This window comes from Leptosomus discolor, chromosome Z (genome assembly GCF_034619465.1).
Source record: "Leptosomus discolor isolate bLepDis1 chromosome Z, bLepDis1.hap2, whole genome shotgun sequence".
Taxonomy (NCBI): domain Eukaryota; kingdom Metazoa; phylum Chordata; class Aves; order Leptosomiformes; family Leptosomidae; genus Leptosomus; species Leptosomus discolor.
In genome coordinates, this window is record NC_141419.1 from 31,590,151 (window position 1) to 31,608,457 (window position 18,307).

Below are 18,307 nucleotides of genomic sequence, written 5' to 3' on the forward strand. Positions count from 1 at the left end.
GCAAAAGAATTCTCTATTTGTGATAGAATTGATGAAAAGAATGCTTCCCGTCTGAAATTCTGTGTAGAAAGATGTATTACATACTCACCACAAATAAATTCCAAGATCATCCACATGTGCTGAAGCTAGAAAATCTCCTGTAGGAGACATAGCAAGGCTCACAGCTGCGGAGTCTACCAAAAAACAATCTATGAGGCTAAGGAGAGAAAACACAACAGAGAAATTTTCAGCAAGATGAATTTGTTTATGCATATCTGAACTACAGCACAAATACCACTGAATGCAAGCAGGACACTGGAAGTCTGTATACAAACTAGTGTATTAGGAATATTCAAATACAACATATAAACTTGGCAAATGAACAGCACTGTGCAACAAACCACTCACTTCCATAAAATTCTCTAAAATCAGCTAAAGCTGGTACATTTATGCTACCTCCTTAGACATCTACATTCTGTGGAAAATACGATGGGTGCCCACATTCAACTCCTTATGCCTAACACTAACCTGTCTAGTGGCCACAAAATCTTGTACTTCCAATCAGCCCCATACTGCTCTGACCTCATCTTTTAATGCTCTGACATTAATTGTCAATTCCCTCTCTCAAGATACGTCATACGCACTTGGTTAACACTAGGACCCAATATTCCTACAGTAAAAAAAGAATTGTACGCTGCAAAATTTTATTATCTGCAACAGTTTATTCTGACATTACCGTATCTTCAGCCTGATATACCATTACTTGATCATTCCTTCCACTATTGCAGAAAACTGAAAAAATATCACACAAAAAGAAAGTTAAAATATTCACTGTTATGTGACTACTTTAACAATAAGCCAATTTTGAGTTCTGGATGGTGCCACAAGTCTTGGATGACGCACACCATAGAGAACTTCCACTCAAGCTTGGGTTCATAGCACTGCTTGACACTTGTTGAGGTACAAACTTCAGTTACTTCAAATTGTAAGAAGCAGTTGAGTTTGACAATTAGTTCACTTAGAGAAACAAAAAGAATAAATTGAGAGCTTGAATACTTTGTCCTTGTTTACAGAGCAAAATCAAAAGCACAGTGAGAAATTATGAGGGCAGCTAGTTCTACAATCCTTTCCTGTTCACTAACCATAGAAAAAATACTGATGTATCAAAGAAGTTTAAAATGTAAAATCTTGTGGGCAGGTACTGAGCACTCCTGTGATGGTTTGACAAACCATGTTAAAAATAAAAGCTTTTTTTTTTCCTTGAATGGAATGTTTTATTCTTTCCACATGCAGTTACGACACACGTTACAAGTAAAAAGTCATTAGGTAAGAGCCACATCGATCATCACTTCCAACATAAAATATACAAACACTAAACCCATAAATGCCAGAACATGTTATCAGTTGCACCGATATATTTTGCAGACAGTGCACAATGGCTACAAAATTTACTATAAATACTGTTTTTAGTTTCAAACCCATCCTTTTACCACAATCATTATGAGTAACTGAGAAACACTGTACAATAAAGCAACTGTAAGGAACAACTGCAAAACAAAGTTAACATTAAATTAAATTTTTCTACTTACTGAATTTAAATCATGATTAAAATTACAGACTTGGGCAGGGGAGGGGGGAAGTGAATCAATCCACTATAAGACAATGACAGACATGCTTGTAACATTTACACAAAATGTACAGTAATTGCTAAGTGAATCCTGCTTGGGGCTGACAGCCTTCAGCTTTACACTTCCTGCCTAACTGCAAAAGTGAGACAATGGAAAGTACAAAATTGCTGAGCTCACAATATCAACACATTTCTTACACCATTCTGTCTCAAATACTCCATCCAAACTATAGTCAGCTTGTACCCCTAATTTGTCTATGCAAGCTGCACCGAAGAAAGGAAAATATGCACAATGCAAGGTTCCTGCTCGTAACTTTCTCTAGGCAAAAATTCCCAATTCTCAAAAATCCCTAAGTAAAAAGCATGCGCTAGAAATACTTACATTATGTAAAAACAGTTAAGCAGCATTCCCAAGCAAAACCAGATGTTCAGTAAGTAAACGGTATGACATCTATTAAAGTCAGTTGGTATTTTTCATAATGTAGGACTTAGTCATCTATAAACACAGTTTCCATCCTTTTATAAGGACAATATCAAAGCTGAGTCTTTAGAATGCAGTTCATAATTTGGTTCTTCTATTTATATATACTATATATTAATAAAATCAATATATAAATATATTAATATAAAATATATTACTTATTTGTATATAAAATAAATTTAAATAATATAATATATATATTAAATATACCACAGTAGAAGTAAATCAAGCATCTGGATTTTTATTAAAAGCTGTTGTTCCTTTTCAATACACTCCTTTGCCTGTAGTTTTGGGAAAAACTTTCCTTGAAATTCTGGAAGAATAATTTAGCCTATTTACTTTCAAAAACAGGGTTTGTCATGTACCTGCCTAGCTTTCAGCTTGACCAGAATTTCTTGCAGCTACTCAGAGAGAAGAGACAAAATATTTACTTATGTGTTACATGCAAACAAGAAGTACTGTTAGACTACTTTTAAAAACAATATGAACAGAGTCTTACTGCAAAGTGTTATGTTATTAAAGTAGTGAAAGATACAAGTAACATTTCTGAAGTTTTATAACTAATGCTGCAATTTTTTCAGGCCTATCATTGTGGAAGGGAAACAAGGTTAGAAAATGGAAGTCCAAATAGAGTAATTTCCCTCCCATTTATACCGGAAAGAAGACAGTTACTGTCCATCCTGTCCCATTTTAGACAAGTAATTCATCATGTAAGAATAGGTCAACTGTGGGTTGAATCTCAACAAACTTTTCAGAGTAAAATGAAAACTTTTACAGTACACAAAATCATTTCTGAAACCACATCAACAAAAGTAATCAATCCAAATGAAACTATTCAGTCCCAGGTATGATCAGGGTCACACACTGCATAGCACTACTTTAAATTACTAAAAATCTATCTGACATGCTGCTAAAAGAATGCACTGGCATAACTCAAAGTTACTTTTCAGCCTGTTTTTTTCTGGGCTCCTGAACTTGTGTGTACTTGTGTACTTCTTGGCCAAATTTCATTCCAGGAGAAGACTACTCACAGTCGATCATAAAAGAGTATTTTTGGTAGTTGCAAGTATGCACAAATCAAAAGTGTAACTGAGCTAAAGCCTTATGGTGTTGCTAAAAGTAATGTAAATGAGAACAGTCTTCTATTGAAAAAAACAACTGCAGCACTGCATCCAACTCTGGAGCCTCTAGCTGAAACACATTTCCTATGAAGAAAGGCTTGTCCACCCTGGAGAACAGAAGGCCAGAGCCAAGGAGAACACCTTGTGGCCTTTCAATACTTAAAGGGAGCTTACAACAAAGACAGAGACTTTTTAACAGGACCTGCCGTGACAGAGCAAGGGGCAATGGTTTTGAACAGAAAGGGGGTAGGTTTAAATTGGATATAAGGAAGAAAATGTTTACAATGAGGGTGCTAGACACTGGAACAGGTTGGCAAGAGATGCTGTGGATGGCCCATCCCTGGAAGCGTTCAAGGCCAAGTCGGACAGGGCTTTGAGCAACCTGATCTAGTGGAAGATGTCCCTGACCATGGCAGGGGGGTTGGACTAGATCTTTGAAGGTCGCTTCTAACTCAAACCATTCTATGAATACTTCAGCATATCACAAAACAACTCACCGTAAGCAATCTCTTGCCATTTAGATTATAGTGCTGCTTCCAGACAAATTCACACTCATTCACACTACATGAAAACTCCAGGTTTCATCATTAGGTATTTAGAACATTGTTACTCTGTATACCCAGAAAAAGTCACATATTGGTAGCATCACATACAATTAAATACTGGGTACTGAGTGGTTACACCATTTACAACTTCATCTGTCATTGTGTGATATTCAATCAAGCCAGAAAGCTTTCTGTCACTTAAGAAAGGGGATTATAATAAATTTTTGCTATATGTTTTTAAACTGACTCACCATCCAGAAGGAAGGTCCCAAGTCTTAATGGTACAGTCCATTGCTGAAGTTATTAGCCAACGACCATCAGGACTGAAAGTCTAAAATAAAATAGTCCATTTAACAGCACAACTTATAAGTCAGTCCCTACAGGAGGTCCTATTTTACGCAGTTCAAGATTAGACTGCTCCCTAACACCAGGATGAAATTGTCTGGCCACAAACCAAAACTGCCATCACCTTATTGAAGAAGAGCAAAAATGGAAGCTACTTCAGAACGGGTTTAAATATGTAACACAAGACACATCTGGCTGTTAGTAAAAGCACTTCAGTCCTTGCTTTTATGTTAAAGATGAAAACCACTGAGCATAAAACTGAAGAAATCAAACACACACTTACTAGCACTTAGTTTTTAGCTTCTGACTTAATTCTATTTCAATGAATACTACAAAGCACTGTTACACAAGATGTAAAATAACAAATTAGCACACTGCATAATCTCAGATCTTTACCCGGCTCATCTTTCTTTATATACAGTTAAGACTGTTGCACAATTTTGCTCCTCAACATGGTTTTCATTATTCCTAATGCTTTATTCTGTTAAACACAAAATTAGCTTGTGGCAAAGTTATAGTAAAATCCCAAAGCACACTAAAAACACATGGCCATTCAAACATGCATTGTCACCTGAAAACTAACGTGGCCGAAACTGCTGTAGAGCTCAACTACAACTTTACTATTCACAGCTGAACATAATACTTAGTGACTTAATATACACATAGAAATCCACCATCTTTAAAACTGATTTGGTCTTTATATATGTCACCTGTTACAGAAAATGCATTAACAGTTACCATGTCATTAATCCGTCCATGGTGTCCTGAGAACATCCTGACAATCTTCCTGGTTTCTGTATCCAAAACACTAATACTGAAGTCATCAAAGGCAATTCCCAGAATACCACTGCCAAGAATCATTAGCACAAATGACAGTGAATCCTCAGAGATAAAAAATAAAAACATCCTAACATTGCTTCAAAAATCTTTTATCCCGAGATAATCTCAGATAAACAACATTATATTGCTTCAGTCTAATACAGTATCTTTTAGTCATTTTGTTTCATCAACTAGTAGTCAGCTGTTTTTCAAAGCATCAGAAATTGAAATAGAGTATTTGATTGCCATCCCAGACTTATGTACTCATAGCAAAACAGCATGCACATGAAATATTTTTACTTTCTTACCTGTCTCTGTGAAGGAGAATTCCACTTGGAGAAGTCGACAGCTCAGTGGAATAAACTAGATCTTTAGTTTTGAATTTCCAAAATTTAATTAATCCTTCACTTCCAGCTGTGATTATCAGCTGGTTTAATCCATCCACTGCTACCCCCCTAATGGCTCCCTCATGTGCTGCAAATCAAAGGAAAAGAAAGTTGTATTTCAGAATTTAAACACAGCAAAGCAACCAGCAGAATGCTAAACACTATTCTGTATGTCTTCACCTAACTACACCAAATGAGCAGTAAAGCACATGACAAACAATTCTAAAGACACCTGACAAGTCTGCTCGAATATTGTAAGTTTCTTTATCAGTACAGAAACTAAACTGCTTTCAAGTAAGCACCTAGACTACAATACAGAAGTTGTGAGCAATTGAACCCAAATATTACCTTTTATTTCTGCTTTCAGTCTGGCAGGCTTTTTCTGAGTGTGAGATTTGAGGGACTTTTTGAACCATTTATGGAATGCTTTCAGGGGGCCTGACCCCTCCAGACAAAACTTACGGCTTCAGTTCTGGCATGAAGTCCGAGAGCTTTCCTAGGCTACTTTATACTGCAGTGTAAAGATAAGGCATAGCTCCTCTAGTTTTGGATCAATTTTATTTCTTAATCTATACCCAGGCTACTGTCCAGTTACAAAACTTGTAAAATCCATCCCACTATCAAGCAATGATGTTATTACAAGACCACTTCATGTTTGCTATGCTAGATGGCTTTTAGAAAAACAGTAAGGTTTAAAGTTTCATCAGGACTCCTTTGTTGTTTATACAACAAAAAAAATCAGATCATGATGGCCCTATTACAAATTGCAGACTTAGAAAGCAACAGCAGACATACATGAGTATACATGACACTAAACACATATGTACGCAATCATTAAAAGGAAAAGCCTGAACACTTTCACTTACATTAAGGCCTAAGTTTGCAGATGGGTAATTGAAAATAACAGTGTACACAAAGAACTGGACTAACTTAGGATTTCAATTTCCCATGCATATAAACCTATCTTTCATTTTTAAGTAGGGAGCACAAAACAGATGGGAAAATTTATCTCAGAGACAGAACCCTGTAACAAGAAGCCAAGTACTGGAAATGTGATTATCTCAAAAAGAGCTGAGGCCATAGGATCACATTTTAGTGCTAAGCATCTTGGTAACTAACAACTTTGTGTTAATTAAAACCAAACATATTCTAACATCAGAGCTGTTAAAACTAGCAGGGATCCTGTCCTTCAGAGTAGGTTTCAATTCACTTCTTGTTACATTGCAAGATAGGACAGTGCAGGATAATTAGAGAAAGTTCAACTCAGAAGCTATGTTAAATTTCACAGATGACAGAACACCAGGTTGTTGGTGTTCTGTTAAGAGTCAGTATTTTAAAAATGTAGCAATTCTTACCTCTTTCTTTGCCGTAACGTCCTCTGTGAATGCCAGACTGCATGTTATAGACATCTACATGTCCAGTCGACAGCCCGATTACAGCAAAGTTCCCACATGAGGTAATGTCAACTGCCTTTGAAGAGAGAAAAAAAACACACCACCTATGAAAACAATTCTTCAAGTGCATATCTAATTAGCAAAGTTGTTAGAAGATATATATCAGGAATACAAAATACTATGTTTTTATTAGACTCCAAGGAAAACTGCACAGAACAAACAGATTACACCTCAAAAAAGTAGACAGAGGAGCTCTTAAAATAAGCAGTCACCAAGTTATAAACATGGCAGTGCATGCTTATGAAGGGTAATGAAATGAAATACTAACTTAGTGACATCCATCAGAAGTCATATCTAATAATATGCACATCATAACCTAAATTACTAACCTATATAATCAAGACATCCACAAATCCAATCCCCAAGATAAAAGTCCAAGCATGCTGACTGCATGCCTCTTTCAATGCTCATATTGCAAATGGCACCCCAAAACAGGTTAAGTTCATGCAGAGTTTAAATAGTAAGAAACAATGGTCTAGATGTCTTTGGAAAGATACTGTCCAAAGAATCTAATAGTTAAAAGAAAACCAGGTATTTATAAATGAACTGATCTTGTCTACTAGTTAACTATTAAGCATAAGGTCAGAACAACAATTTACCAAAGATACAGTAGCAGTATGAACTCCTAGCACACGAAGTATGCCACAGCAACTACTTGTCTTGCAAGCTCGTAAGCCTCAGTAAACTTTTATATCTTTTTCATAGTGTATGACTTTCACTGTGTCCGGTTAAGTTGTAAAGCATTTCAGAGGGAATCCTGCTTGCAATTTGGAAATATGCTTTTCTGTATTGCCAAAGTAAAGTGTCTTCAGCATTTTGCATTCACAGAGCAAGTTTATCATCACAGGCATATAGTCAACTCTACAGCACTATGACAGATTAAAGGTAAACACCAACCACCTATCTGAATCAGAAAATCTGTACTTAACCTGGATGTTTAAGGAAAACATATACGCAGCTTTTTTCTTAAAACCATATGAATTACAAAACAGCTACTAGGACACACTGAGTTGGCAGAATGCACTTTGCAAAGCAACTAAAACATGTCTAGATAGTGCTTTTTGATTCTAAATACTGCTTCTGTGCAAAATCAAATCAAAATAGCATATACTGTAACACTGAAGGAACATTACCCTAAATAAACTTACTGTTGCATGTATATCAATAGGTTTGTGTTTGCTAAATTCTTCTGGCCTCAATTTATGAGCTCCCATGGAAGTTTTCTGATAGTTCCAGGTTGTACAGGTTATATATCCTTGATGGCAGGCAACAATACTATCCCAGTCACTCTGATGTGCCACTTCTGCAATGTAACACATACTCCTTTTAGAAACAATCATTCCAAAGTCAAGTAAGCTTTTCTGATATCATAAGAAAAACTACTTTGAAATAACTTTATGCAGAACAGTTCATATTTAATCTTCTCGTTGGACAGTCAAAAGCTACCATTCAAAAAACCACCTGGCAAACCATTGTGCATATGCTAGTGTAACTAAAATGCTAACAAAACCACGAGTATCTTTTTTTTAATGTTAAGTTTCACGGTTTTGCATATTTGAGTCTATGTGGTTTAAAAAACACATATAACCTTCAGTGGTTTAATCTGCTCAATCTGTACACATTTCCAGCTGAATCTCCTAACTGTTTCTTCAGCTGCTGAAGCAGCAGAAGACACTAGATTAACAATTTTTAGCAGGGTTTAAGAGCTAAGTCTCCTTCACATAACAGAGACCTTTCTGCATTTGCAGGAAAAATCATTCCTCAACAGCTCAGTATCCAAAGTCTGTAGTCAAATATGATATGTGGTGATCTAAATGATGAGCAAGTTTGCTTTTTTCCCCTGGAATTCATACATTAAAAAAAAAAAAAAGAAAAAAAGAAAAAGAGTGCTAGTTTGAAATTGGGTGTGTCTAGAACTTCAAAGAATAAACAACCAGATACAAACCAGTTCACTTCACCAAAGACAATGTAGCAAAAAAAGAAACCATTCCTTTAATTAAAATGTACTTAAATAAATGTTCTCTTACGTCTCCAAACACATTTAAGGTAGTTCTATTACCTTAAATCAATCAGGCAGGTCTAATATTAATCTAAAAAGTGCATACATATATATATATATACACATACTCTCATATTTGCAGCAAGTACATACAGATAGTCTGTATCACTGAAGTCTGCAAATATAAATACCATATGCAGTCAAAGGGCCACACAAAATCCAAACCTTTCAACATATGAAACAATCAACCATCCTTGGAAGACAAAAGAACAGTGAACTTCGTCTGAAGAGGGGGTCATTAATTTAAAGAAACACATTTTGATGAAGTAAAGATAACTGCAATTCTGCCTCAAAAAGTTAGGTTCACTATTTGCCTACTGAACTACAAATTAACAGAGTAAATTTGACTTTTAAAAGTGACTCAAATGAAGGAACTGGGGAACTAAAATCAACCACTATAAATAAGGGTTCCTCAGCTGACAAAGGTCTTCCCTAATCGCTGGTTCTTCAGCCTGGGGTAATATGTCCACCAGAAGATTCTGGCTTCCACGCTGGAGATTTTCAAGCCAAGAGCCAGTTAAACAAAGATGCTTGAAATAAAATGCTCTTTTTGAAATAATAGAAAAGTTTACCAAGTAGAATTTTAAACTGTCGCTCAACAGTTCATGAAGTGCCACAGAATCTCAATAATCTCACCTTAATACAGCATGGGCTTTCAAAACAGTAGTGTCTTGAGGGTTAAAATATAAAATGAAGTCATGATGAGCTCTGCAACGTATCTCAAAGACAGCTTACCTGAAGCAAAGACTGTAATTGGTGGAAGTGCCATTGTATCAAGCTTAAGACCTTTCTTTTTTGATTTCTTTTTGTTAATTGAACCTTAAAAAAAGAAGTTAAGTGTCTCAATCGCATGGTTAGATCTGACAATAATGGTTTAAAAAGGATCGTTTACTAAATGTGAACTTCCTATTAAACTTAGAAAAATCTGGTTTACAGTAACACATCATTGCTGCTACCTAGGGTTTGAAGAGCTAAGAACACTAATAGAGCTCCCGTAAAAATTCATGTGATGCTGAGCAAAGCACTAGCCTATTACACTCACAGATGTACTATTCAACCCTTTTGTTCTAGGATCTTGTGCTGACATCCCGATGCAGAGGTCACCCCATCACAGCTAAAACCATGGTCTTACAAAAGACATGATTATATAAAGCAATATATAATAGGCAGCCCTTTCAACAACCAAAGACTCAGGAATTTCAAATTTATGCCCAAAGGATAATTTATGCCCAAATATATAAATCAATTAATCCACACTTGTATATTCAAACCTATCTAAACGCATATATATCAATATATAGTCATGGATATTTAAAAATAAGAATTATTTCAGTCTTTCTGAGCCTCGTTCTCTGAACTTTTCTAAAAAGTGTCCCTTAACCATAGTGTGGAAAACGTGTTCTTTGGATTAAACACTACATTACATCACAGGAACTAAAGTCAAGAAATATGAATGAACTAATAACTTAAGTCAACTAAATGGAAGGGGAACGAGGTAAAAACTCATTTTTAACTATGCATGCTGATGCCAGCTACTGCTTTACACATTTGTAATATAAAAATCATTCCCAACATTTCCCGCAGTGAAATAACATACCCTGCCAGGCTACAGAAATTACTTTTCTTAAGTACAAACAAATCTTAAATACGTCATCAAGGACTGAGTTTGCAGAACAACTGAGGTGAACAGTTTTCATACAGCAGTTAAAAGTGAAAATTAGGCCTACCTCATGTTTTAGTTCCTGTTTACAGAAATACTTTCCAGGGCTTTTTTTTCACCAATATTTATACTTTCACTGAAATACTTACCACGTCCTAAACTTTTATTGAACTTTTCATGCACTGTTGAAAAGGACTGCAGTGTTCCATCTTGACCTGACAAAACATTAGCAGAGAGCAATGAAGGCCAAAAATAAAATTTCTGTTTACTCATAAGCTATCTAAATAAGAAAAGCAGAAGATAAGCACTAAGAAACCTCTAACACCATAACAAAGTATTTACTAAAAATTCTGGTCCAAGAAAAAAATACAGATACACAGTAAGCAGCAGAACTAATGAAGCCTAATGTTCTATGGCCTATAATCCATTCCTACTACTTCGCCCCAAACATAATCAGAATGTCACCTCTTTTGCGGGCATCTCCATGTTCAATTCCTCTGTCCCGTGCTCCTTTCTAGTTGTTCACAGCTTTCTATGATTAAAGGTTTTAATCAACTATTTTATCCTTCAAATACCTCCATAACACTTCCAAAGTTTTCCCATGACCCTATATACTCCCACACCAACTACAATACTCCTTTCTTTATCCTTTGTCTAACCAACACATGCTGTGGCTGGTTAAGAACTACATCTAAGTTAGCCAGTAAGCTAACCCAAACAAAAATGGTAAAAGCTGAATTGTCCACCTTTCCTGTACACCAGGACACTAGTGGGACTACCCTCCTCTACCCAGTGACAACATTCACAGAACTGATGGATATTTAATTTAATAGAGATACAGAAGGCTCAAATTTCAAAGTAGCAAAGAGGTTCACTTTGTGGGGAAGACATGGACAAGGCAGAACCAGAAACTAACAGAAAACTAAATTGGACAACACATGTAAAATTAAAGGCACTGAGATGATTTTTAAAAATCAGAAGAATCACAAAACATTTTTACTATGCCAAACAGGTAAGGAAACAGAAAATTAGTCAAAGTGAACTTAAAGAATCTGAAAGACAATGGAACAATTACAGTATTCAAGCAACCTTTCCTTGCTGCTACGACACACAAGTAAAGCAGGATGTATATACTGGGAACTGGGAGAAATGTCAAGCAGGATGAAAGCCAGTGACACTGGTGAAATTTTACAAAGTTAATTTGTGGAGATGCCTGTTCCAAAGAAACCAGTAGCACTTGAAAGGCACTCCACAGCACTGCTACATCATTTCTGCTGCACGAAGTTTTACACCTGCCTCAGAAAGGAATGTAGAGAGTCAGTCTCCTTACACTGCAGATATATCAGATCTGAAAGCTTGAGACCCTTTTCACTTTAGTGGCTGCCTTTGTGCCCTCTCTGTATGTTTCAGTACAATTAACAAAGCAGTAAACTACAAAAGCAAATGTGAGGATTTGTTAAGCAACTCTTGATTGTTACTGTGGTTCATCTGGTGTGAGCTGAATTACTGTCAAATAACTAGTTAATTAACTCTAAGTTACTAGTTGGATGACCGACAAGAGATTTTAGCACAGGTCGTTTTAGTACAGTGTATTGCTGTGCTGTGTTACACGGAACATTCATCAAAATGTAGTGTAATGTTTTCAAATGTTGCCCATGTAGACAATTTCATTACTTCAGATTAATTCAAGATTAGGTGAAGAATCATAGAATCATTTAGGCTGGAAAAAGACCTTTAAGATCATCAAGTCCAACTAGTAACCCAGCACTGCCAAGTCCAGCACTAAACCATGTCCCTAACCACCACACCTACGTGTCTTTTAAATACCTCCAGTGACTCCACCACTTCCCTGGGCAGCCTGTTCCGATGCTTGACAACCCTTTTGGCGAAAAAAATTTCCCTAAGGTCCAATCTAAACCTCCCCTGGTACAACTTGAGGCCATTTCCTCTTGTCCTATAGCTCGTTACTTGGGAGAAGAGACCAACCCCCACCACACTACAACCTAGTTTCAGGTACCTGTAGAGAGCAATAAGGTCTCACCTGCACCTCCTTTTCTCCAGGCTGAACAACTCCAGTCTCTATTATTCCATTACTGAAGTGTTCTGGGCCACAAAACAGTCTGATCTAGTACTTCGTTTCCTAGGGGGTCTATCTATAGATTTTTAAATATGCTACTTTCTAAGGAAGGGTATTCACATACGCAGTTTCACACTTTTAGAATAATATTTTGGTAACAAGCAACCTTTGGAATATATATTACAGACACAATTGAGCTGTAACAAATTAGAAAGACATTGCAACCCACAAACCTTGCTCAAACTAGTGCGAAACATGGAGTGGCTCCTCTAAGTTACTAAATGCATTATGCTCCTTACTTTTTCCCTATCACAACAGAATTTCCCTAGTTGTTACAGGTCTTCATTTTGACCAGCTGAGAGTTCCTTAGGAGATAATGAAAAACATTTTATTCATCAAACATATAAATACAGGTGACAAAGGAGCTCTTAAATTCTTCCACTTGTAACTACTTTCCAGCGTACCCACCATCTTCTTCTAGGGAAACCGTGTAAGGCTTTGATACAGTAATAAATGATACTATCTACACTAATCACTATCTTTCATAAATACAGACACATAACACATGAAATATAATCTATTGTATTAATTAAACAAAGACACTCAGCTCTTCACGTTTTCTTTTATCACAGCAGGAAATCAGACTGAAAAGTAAGAATGAGAATTCATACCTGCACTAAGAATTTGCTCTCCATTTTGCCCATGGTATCTGATTTTTGTTGGTGGTGCACTATGCCCCATTCGGCTTCTCAATACACGTCCTGTACCACCAGGTCCATCAAAAATCCACACCTGTGCCCAAAAAAAAAGGTAGAAAAATGAAGCTGATAAACATTGCTCTGGCAGTAATTTCACTGCTAATTCCTCTTGACAGTGGAACAGGCTTAGCTGGGAGCTGGTGCAGCAAACTTCACGCATTGACTTTCATCCTCAATCCTAAAACTCTGGAAGTTTCCACCATGGCAGCTGATTGTTTCATGCTGTTCATTCTGCCCCTCCACCAAAGGCTACTGGCACCAGAGGACATACAGCACAAGGGATTTTTATCAACAACAACTGCTCATGACCCAGAACATTATAAAAATAGTTCAAGATTCAAGACAGTGCACCACGATATAAAGTGTGGTTCTCTAAAAGTGGATCCAAAGCTTTGTTCTTTAAGGATATCATGAAGCAATAAAGGAAGCAAGGACATCATGGTAGCAAATCCTTAAACTGCCCCACTACAGATCAACTGAAAGCCAGCAACTTCAGTAACTTGGGAGTTTTATTTTATTTGTTTCACTTGAGAACTGCTGCTTCAATCTAAGCTAAACATTTACACTTTGGAGGACTACAAGAGAAAAAAAACATAATGGCAGATAGCAGCAGCTATTGTAACTTACCCGTATAGCATTATCAGCACCATTAGTAATAAGAAGTGGCTCTCCAGGCACAAACGACATACCAGCTATTGCTGTGGAATGGGCATCTTGCATCTGACATATTAGTTTCTTCTCTTCTAGATCCCACAAAGCAATGTGTCCAATTGGGCTACCAGCTGCCATTACTGGGTGTCCATCTGCTCAAGAAACCCACAAAAGTTCAAAAAGTTTGCTTACTGACGTGTAACTTACCCTTACTGATTTCTCACATCTTAAACCTCATGCAAGAAAACGCTATAATCGCAAGAAAAAAAAAATTCTCAAGCCGATTCTAAAAGTAAGATATGTTTTAACCGAAATATTCCAATATTTCAAACAGAAAAGAAACAAAGTTCACTGATAATAAAACCAGGATTTTTTTCATATCACACAACAAAAAATACATCTAAATCCAGCAGCTGATGCTAGAGGTTTTGCTTGAAAGCACAAGAGATATTGTACCTGAATCATTTTCAAAAGTTACCCTATACCCTAGATTCTTCCCCAAACTTACTAGCCTTCACACTTCAGGATGTGAGAGCTACTGTATCACCATTCCAGAAGTTATCAGTCCTTTTTTAGATCCTCTAAAGTTTTTGGTGCAACAGCTTGCAAAAATGAAATCCAGAAGTTGATTACATGTTTATTCAACCATTCCAAGCAACAATTAAAACTCCAACTCATAGAATTTCTAGTTTGTTCTATCTGCTCTATCCTATCAATATTAATGAGGTAAATACAACATACTAACTTCTAAAAACATAATACAAATATTCAAGGGAGTTTTAAAATTTATCATATCAAGATAAAACTCCATCAAATATCCTGTATAATTGGTAACTAATCTTCCCACTCCAACAGAAGTAAAGCCAGTTTCCAATTTCCAATTACATACATCATAGATAACTAAACCAGACAGGCCTAGGGTTTGGGGTTGTTGGTTTTGGGTTTTTTTATAAAACTTCACAGATAAGGAAATTTGCCAAGTTCATTTTAATTTAAATGAAGAGCATTTAGTCAAAGAGTAAAATGAGTACATGAGTTCAAAACAACCAGGTTATATTTACACTGAATCTTGCAACTATAAAGACAGAAAAAGAGAGATTAGAGAATGTCTGAAAGCCACACATTCAAGCAGGCAATGGAAGTCATTTAACTTTATTTGCCTTTCCACAAGTCTCTCCAGTAGCATCCTTCCTCAACAGGGTCTGATTTGAAAGATTGTCTATTCAAGTAAGAGACTAAATTCAACATCAACAGCTCTGTTGGCAGGATCAACACTAAAGTAACTACTGGCTTCAGTACATGCTTGTTAGACAAAAAAAAGCTGTGAATATAAACAGTGTTACGCAGTACCACCCATTCAGTAGTCACCCAACTATTAACATTCTAACTTTGTTTTGCAGGGGGAAGACACTACTGAGAACCTGGTTTGGACACTAACTTACAGTGTATTGATTACTCTGCACTATCTCTGATAACTGTGTACTGTGTTAGCTCTTGGCACACTGTAAACGAACTGTCTTCTTTGAAAAAGGAGAACTGTGTGTCACACTTACTGTGCACTGAGTCAGTACACAAGAAAATGCTATAAAAGTCAGTTTGATGAACATGTATGATCTCCCTTAGTTATTCATAGGTTTTCTAGATTATCTGCAGCCTTTGAAAGCAAAAACTCTCAGCCCAACTTCTCGTTCTGAAATGCTTTATCAAAATGTATTTTCCTACCTTACACTTAGTTTTAGTTATTTTATACATATTTTCACTAAAAATGCTAAGACTTACCTGTACGAAAAGATATTGCTGTGATGGGACCCCAGTCTTGTTGAAATTTCATCAGAGTTTCATCAAACTTAATATTATGTACGATGATATGACCAGATACAAGACCAACTGCAACAACATCCACTGCTGGAGCCTGAAAGAAAAATTGAACAGCAAGTGAAATGAAAAAGCAAAAAGCTTGTTGCTACACTACTAATACAAATACATAGAAGACAATGTATTTAAGTCCAGGACAAAGAATAAAGAAACAAATAAGGCATCTCGCATGAGATCTTCTACCTATATTATTATAATGCATGACTGAATATCCAATAAATCCAAACAAAAAATGAGGGACGCAAGATTTTGCACTTAAGTCTTCACTGGATGAAACAATTCTGCTTCCAGAAGCTGGAACTCCTTTGAAAAACAGCTCACTTCAAGTTTACCGTAGTTCTGGCAGACCATTATACATCCGGCCATGCCCCCCCCCCCCAATTTACAAGTTTTATCCAGGACAACCGCAGATCATTTTCAATGCTGTCACCAGCAAGTTTTAATTAATTTCTGTATCTACAAAAACATAGCAAATCCAATCACAAAATTTTTTCTTCAATCAGCAAAATCCACATTTTTATTAACCTCCAAAGCAAAATAAATTCAGCAAAAAGCTACCAGTGTTATGGAAGTTACATCACACACACACATCTTGCAAACAAACTGTTTCTGTGAATTCATTACATCATCCAGTGAATAAAGACTACAGACATAATGAACACAAAACAGCTAAAACACTAAATGAAACAGAACTGGAACTAGAGCAAGGGCAGATAATACGCCTTTACCTCTCTTCAAGGTCTAAAATGTTCAAGACAGGGTTATTACGTGAGAAATATTATTATATTATTATATTATTATATTATTTTGTGTTCTATTCTTGACCAGTTATGTAAGAAAATAAGGTACCAAAATACTAACTTGTTCAAGGGTTGTGACTGCAAAGCGCCATCCTGGAAATGAGTATAAGAGTTTGCTGGAAAACAAACAAACAAAAAACATAAAACAATTAACCCCTGGGGATTTTCCACAACAAAATGGATGCTTTATACACACCCACGAGAAAAGCACATCAGCTTTCTGTCCTTATAAATCAGTTAGAGCAAAAAAACCCAAAACACTGGGATACTAACGAAGAAGAAAACTTAGCGTTAATTTTTATTGAAAAAGTTAGTGTCACGCATTAATACCTCAAAGGTAACATAATTACAACACATGAATAGAGAGGAAGACCCCTTCTATGCCAGTTGCACCCCATGCATTTCCACTCTGAACACACTTCTTCAGAATTCTTAACATCAACATAAAATCCTGGTCTTGGTCCAACTTCTAATAAAAACAAATCCTTCATTTGCAGAGTAACTTCCCTAAATGAAGACACTCACGCATATCACAAGCACATCCCATCTCATTTTTTTTCAGAAATGTTAACAGCCAAAACGTGAAGCAGGCCTATATACCAACAAGACAATACCCTCATTAAGGGTGAAATTATGAAGACAGTATTTAAGAACAGAGAGGATTAAAAAACTATTCCATCACCACATATACAGGTTATCATTCTTAAAAGACTGCTAGCAGCCATCTGTTACCACCTCTCACTTTCCTTTCTTGCCAGAGACCATCAAACTTCCCCTCAGCTCTTACAATTTATTTTTTTGTCTAATTGTGTCCATATCTATCTACAAAATAATCTATGTAGGGAAGTCAAAAATAGAAATTGCTTAACCCAGCAACATTGCTAAAGGAGCAGTAACAGTAACAGCATAACTTTTTACATGATTAAAAGCAAAAGTAAGCCATCTAAGAAAGACTTTTTGTCATCTAGGATGTATTGCACCTCGGATGCTGCAACGGGCATTGAAAAGACACAAGAGTACTACGAGTAGAGACATTTACTTTTCTGTATTTTTAGGTTCTTCCTGCTTCCTGCTTTATATACCATACATGGCATCTCCAAAATATTAGGATATGAAACAAAAAAATTAGCTGTGATATCACTTAAAGTATACAGTAGTCATGAGAATAAAACACTGAACTATGCAAGCTGAGTTAACATCTATTTGCACTATGTACGTTCACATGCAGGGAAGTTCACTTTGGTTGTAGCTTCCACAAGTTACAAAAGCAGCTGATCATGGTAGGTGTGAAATACTGCCATTGTGGATGGTGCACTACTGGGACACACCCAGAGACAACTACATGCCTACACATCTGTTATTTGAGTATAAGGATCAAATGCTAGTAATTACCTCCACACTACCTGCCAGCACTCCTCAGACCCACAACAACCAAAAAATTCAGCTTGGAAGAAGGCCTGAACACGTGTTTACTATTATTTTAATTATTTTCACGGGAAAGCTATGTGATTCCAAGAAATAAAAAACAACCCACAGATAAAAAAAAAATCCTGCACAATCCCTGACATTTTGCAGGGAGAGTAAACAACACGTATCTTGAAAGGCATCAGCATTCAGGAAGCAGCAGCATTCTTTGTTGCTGGAGACAGACCAACTGAAAACTTGTGCCA

At 36.4% G+C, this 18,307-nt stretch overlaps 1 protein-coding gene across 1 annotated transcript in view; it reads right to left on the minus strand.

Annotated features, from left to right (window-relative positions):
* The window catches only part of WDR36 (WD repeat domain 36), a 34,386-nt gene that overhangs the window by 10,178 nt on the left and 5,901 nt on the right, over positions 1–18,307 (minus strand). Inside the window, exons 6-17 of the mRNA XM_086479124.1 lie at positions 16,699–16,753; positions 15,742–15,874; positions 13,939–14,114; positions 13,225–13,345; positions 10,626–10,691; positions 9,552–9,635; positions 7,906–8,060; positions 6,659–6,773; positions 5,226–5,391; positions 4,837–4,945; positions 4,005–4,084; positions 89–196 (exon numbers count right to left, since the gene is read on the minus strand). Of these exons, the coding sequence (XP_086335250.1) occupies positions 89–196; positions 4,005–4,084; positions 4,837–4,945; positions 5,226–5,391; positions 6,659–6,773; positions 7,906–8,060; positions 9,552–9,635; positions 10,626–10,691; positions 13,225–13,345; positions 13,939–14,114; positions 15,742–15,874; positions 16,699–16,753 (1,368 nt within the window). The remainder of the gene's footprint in view (positions 1–88; positions 197–4,004; positions 4,085–4,836; positions 4,946–5,225; positions 5,392–6,658; positions 6,774–7,905; positions 8,061–9,551; positions 9,636–10,625; positions 10,692–13,224; positions 13,346–13,938; positions 14,115–15,741; positions 15,875–16,698; positions 16,754–18,307) is intronic.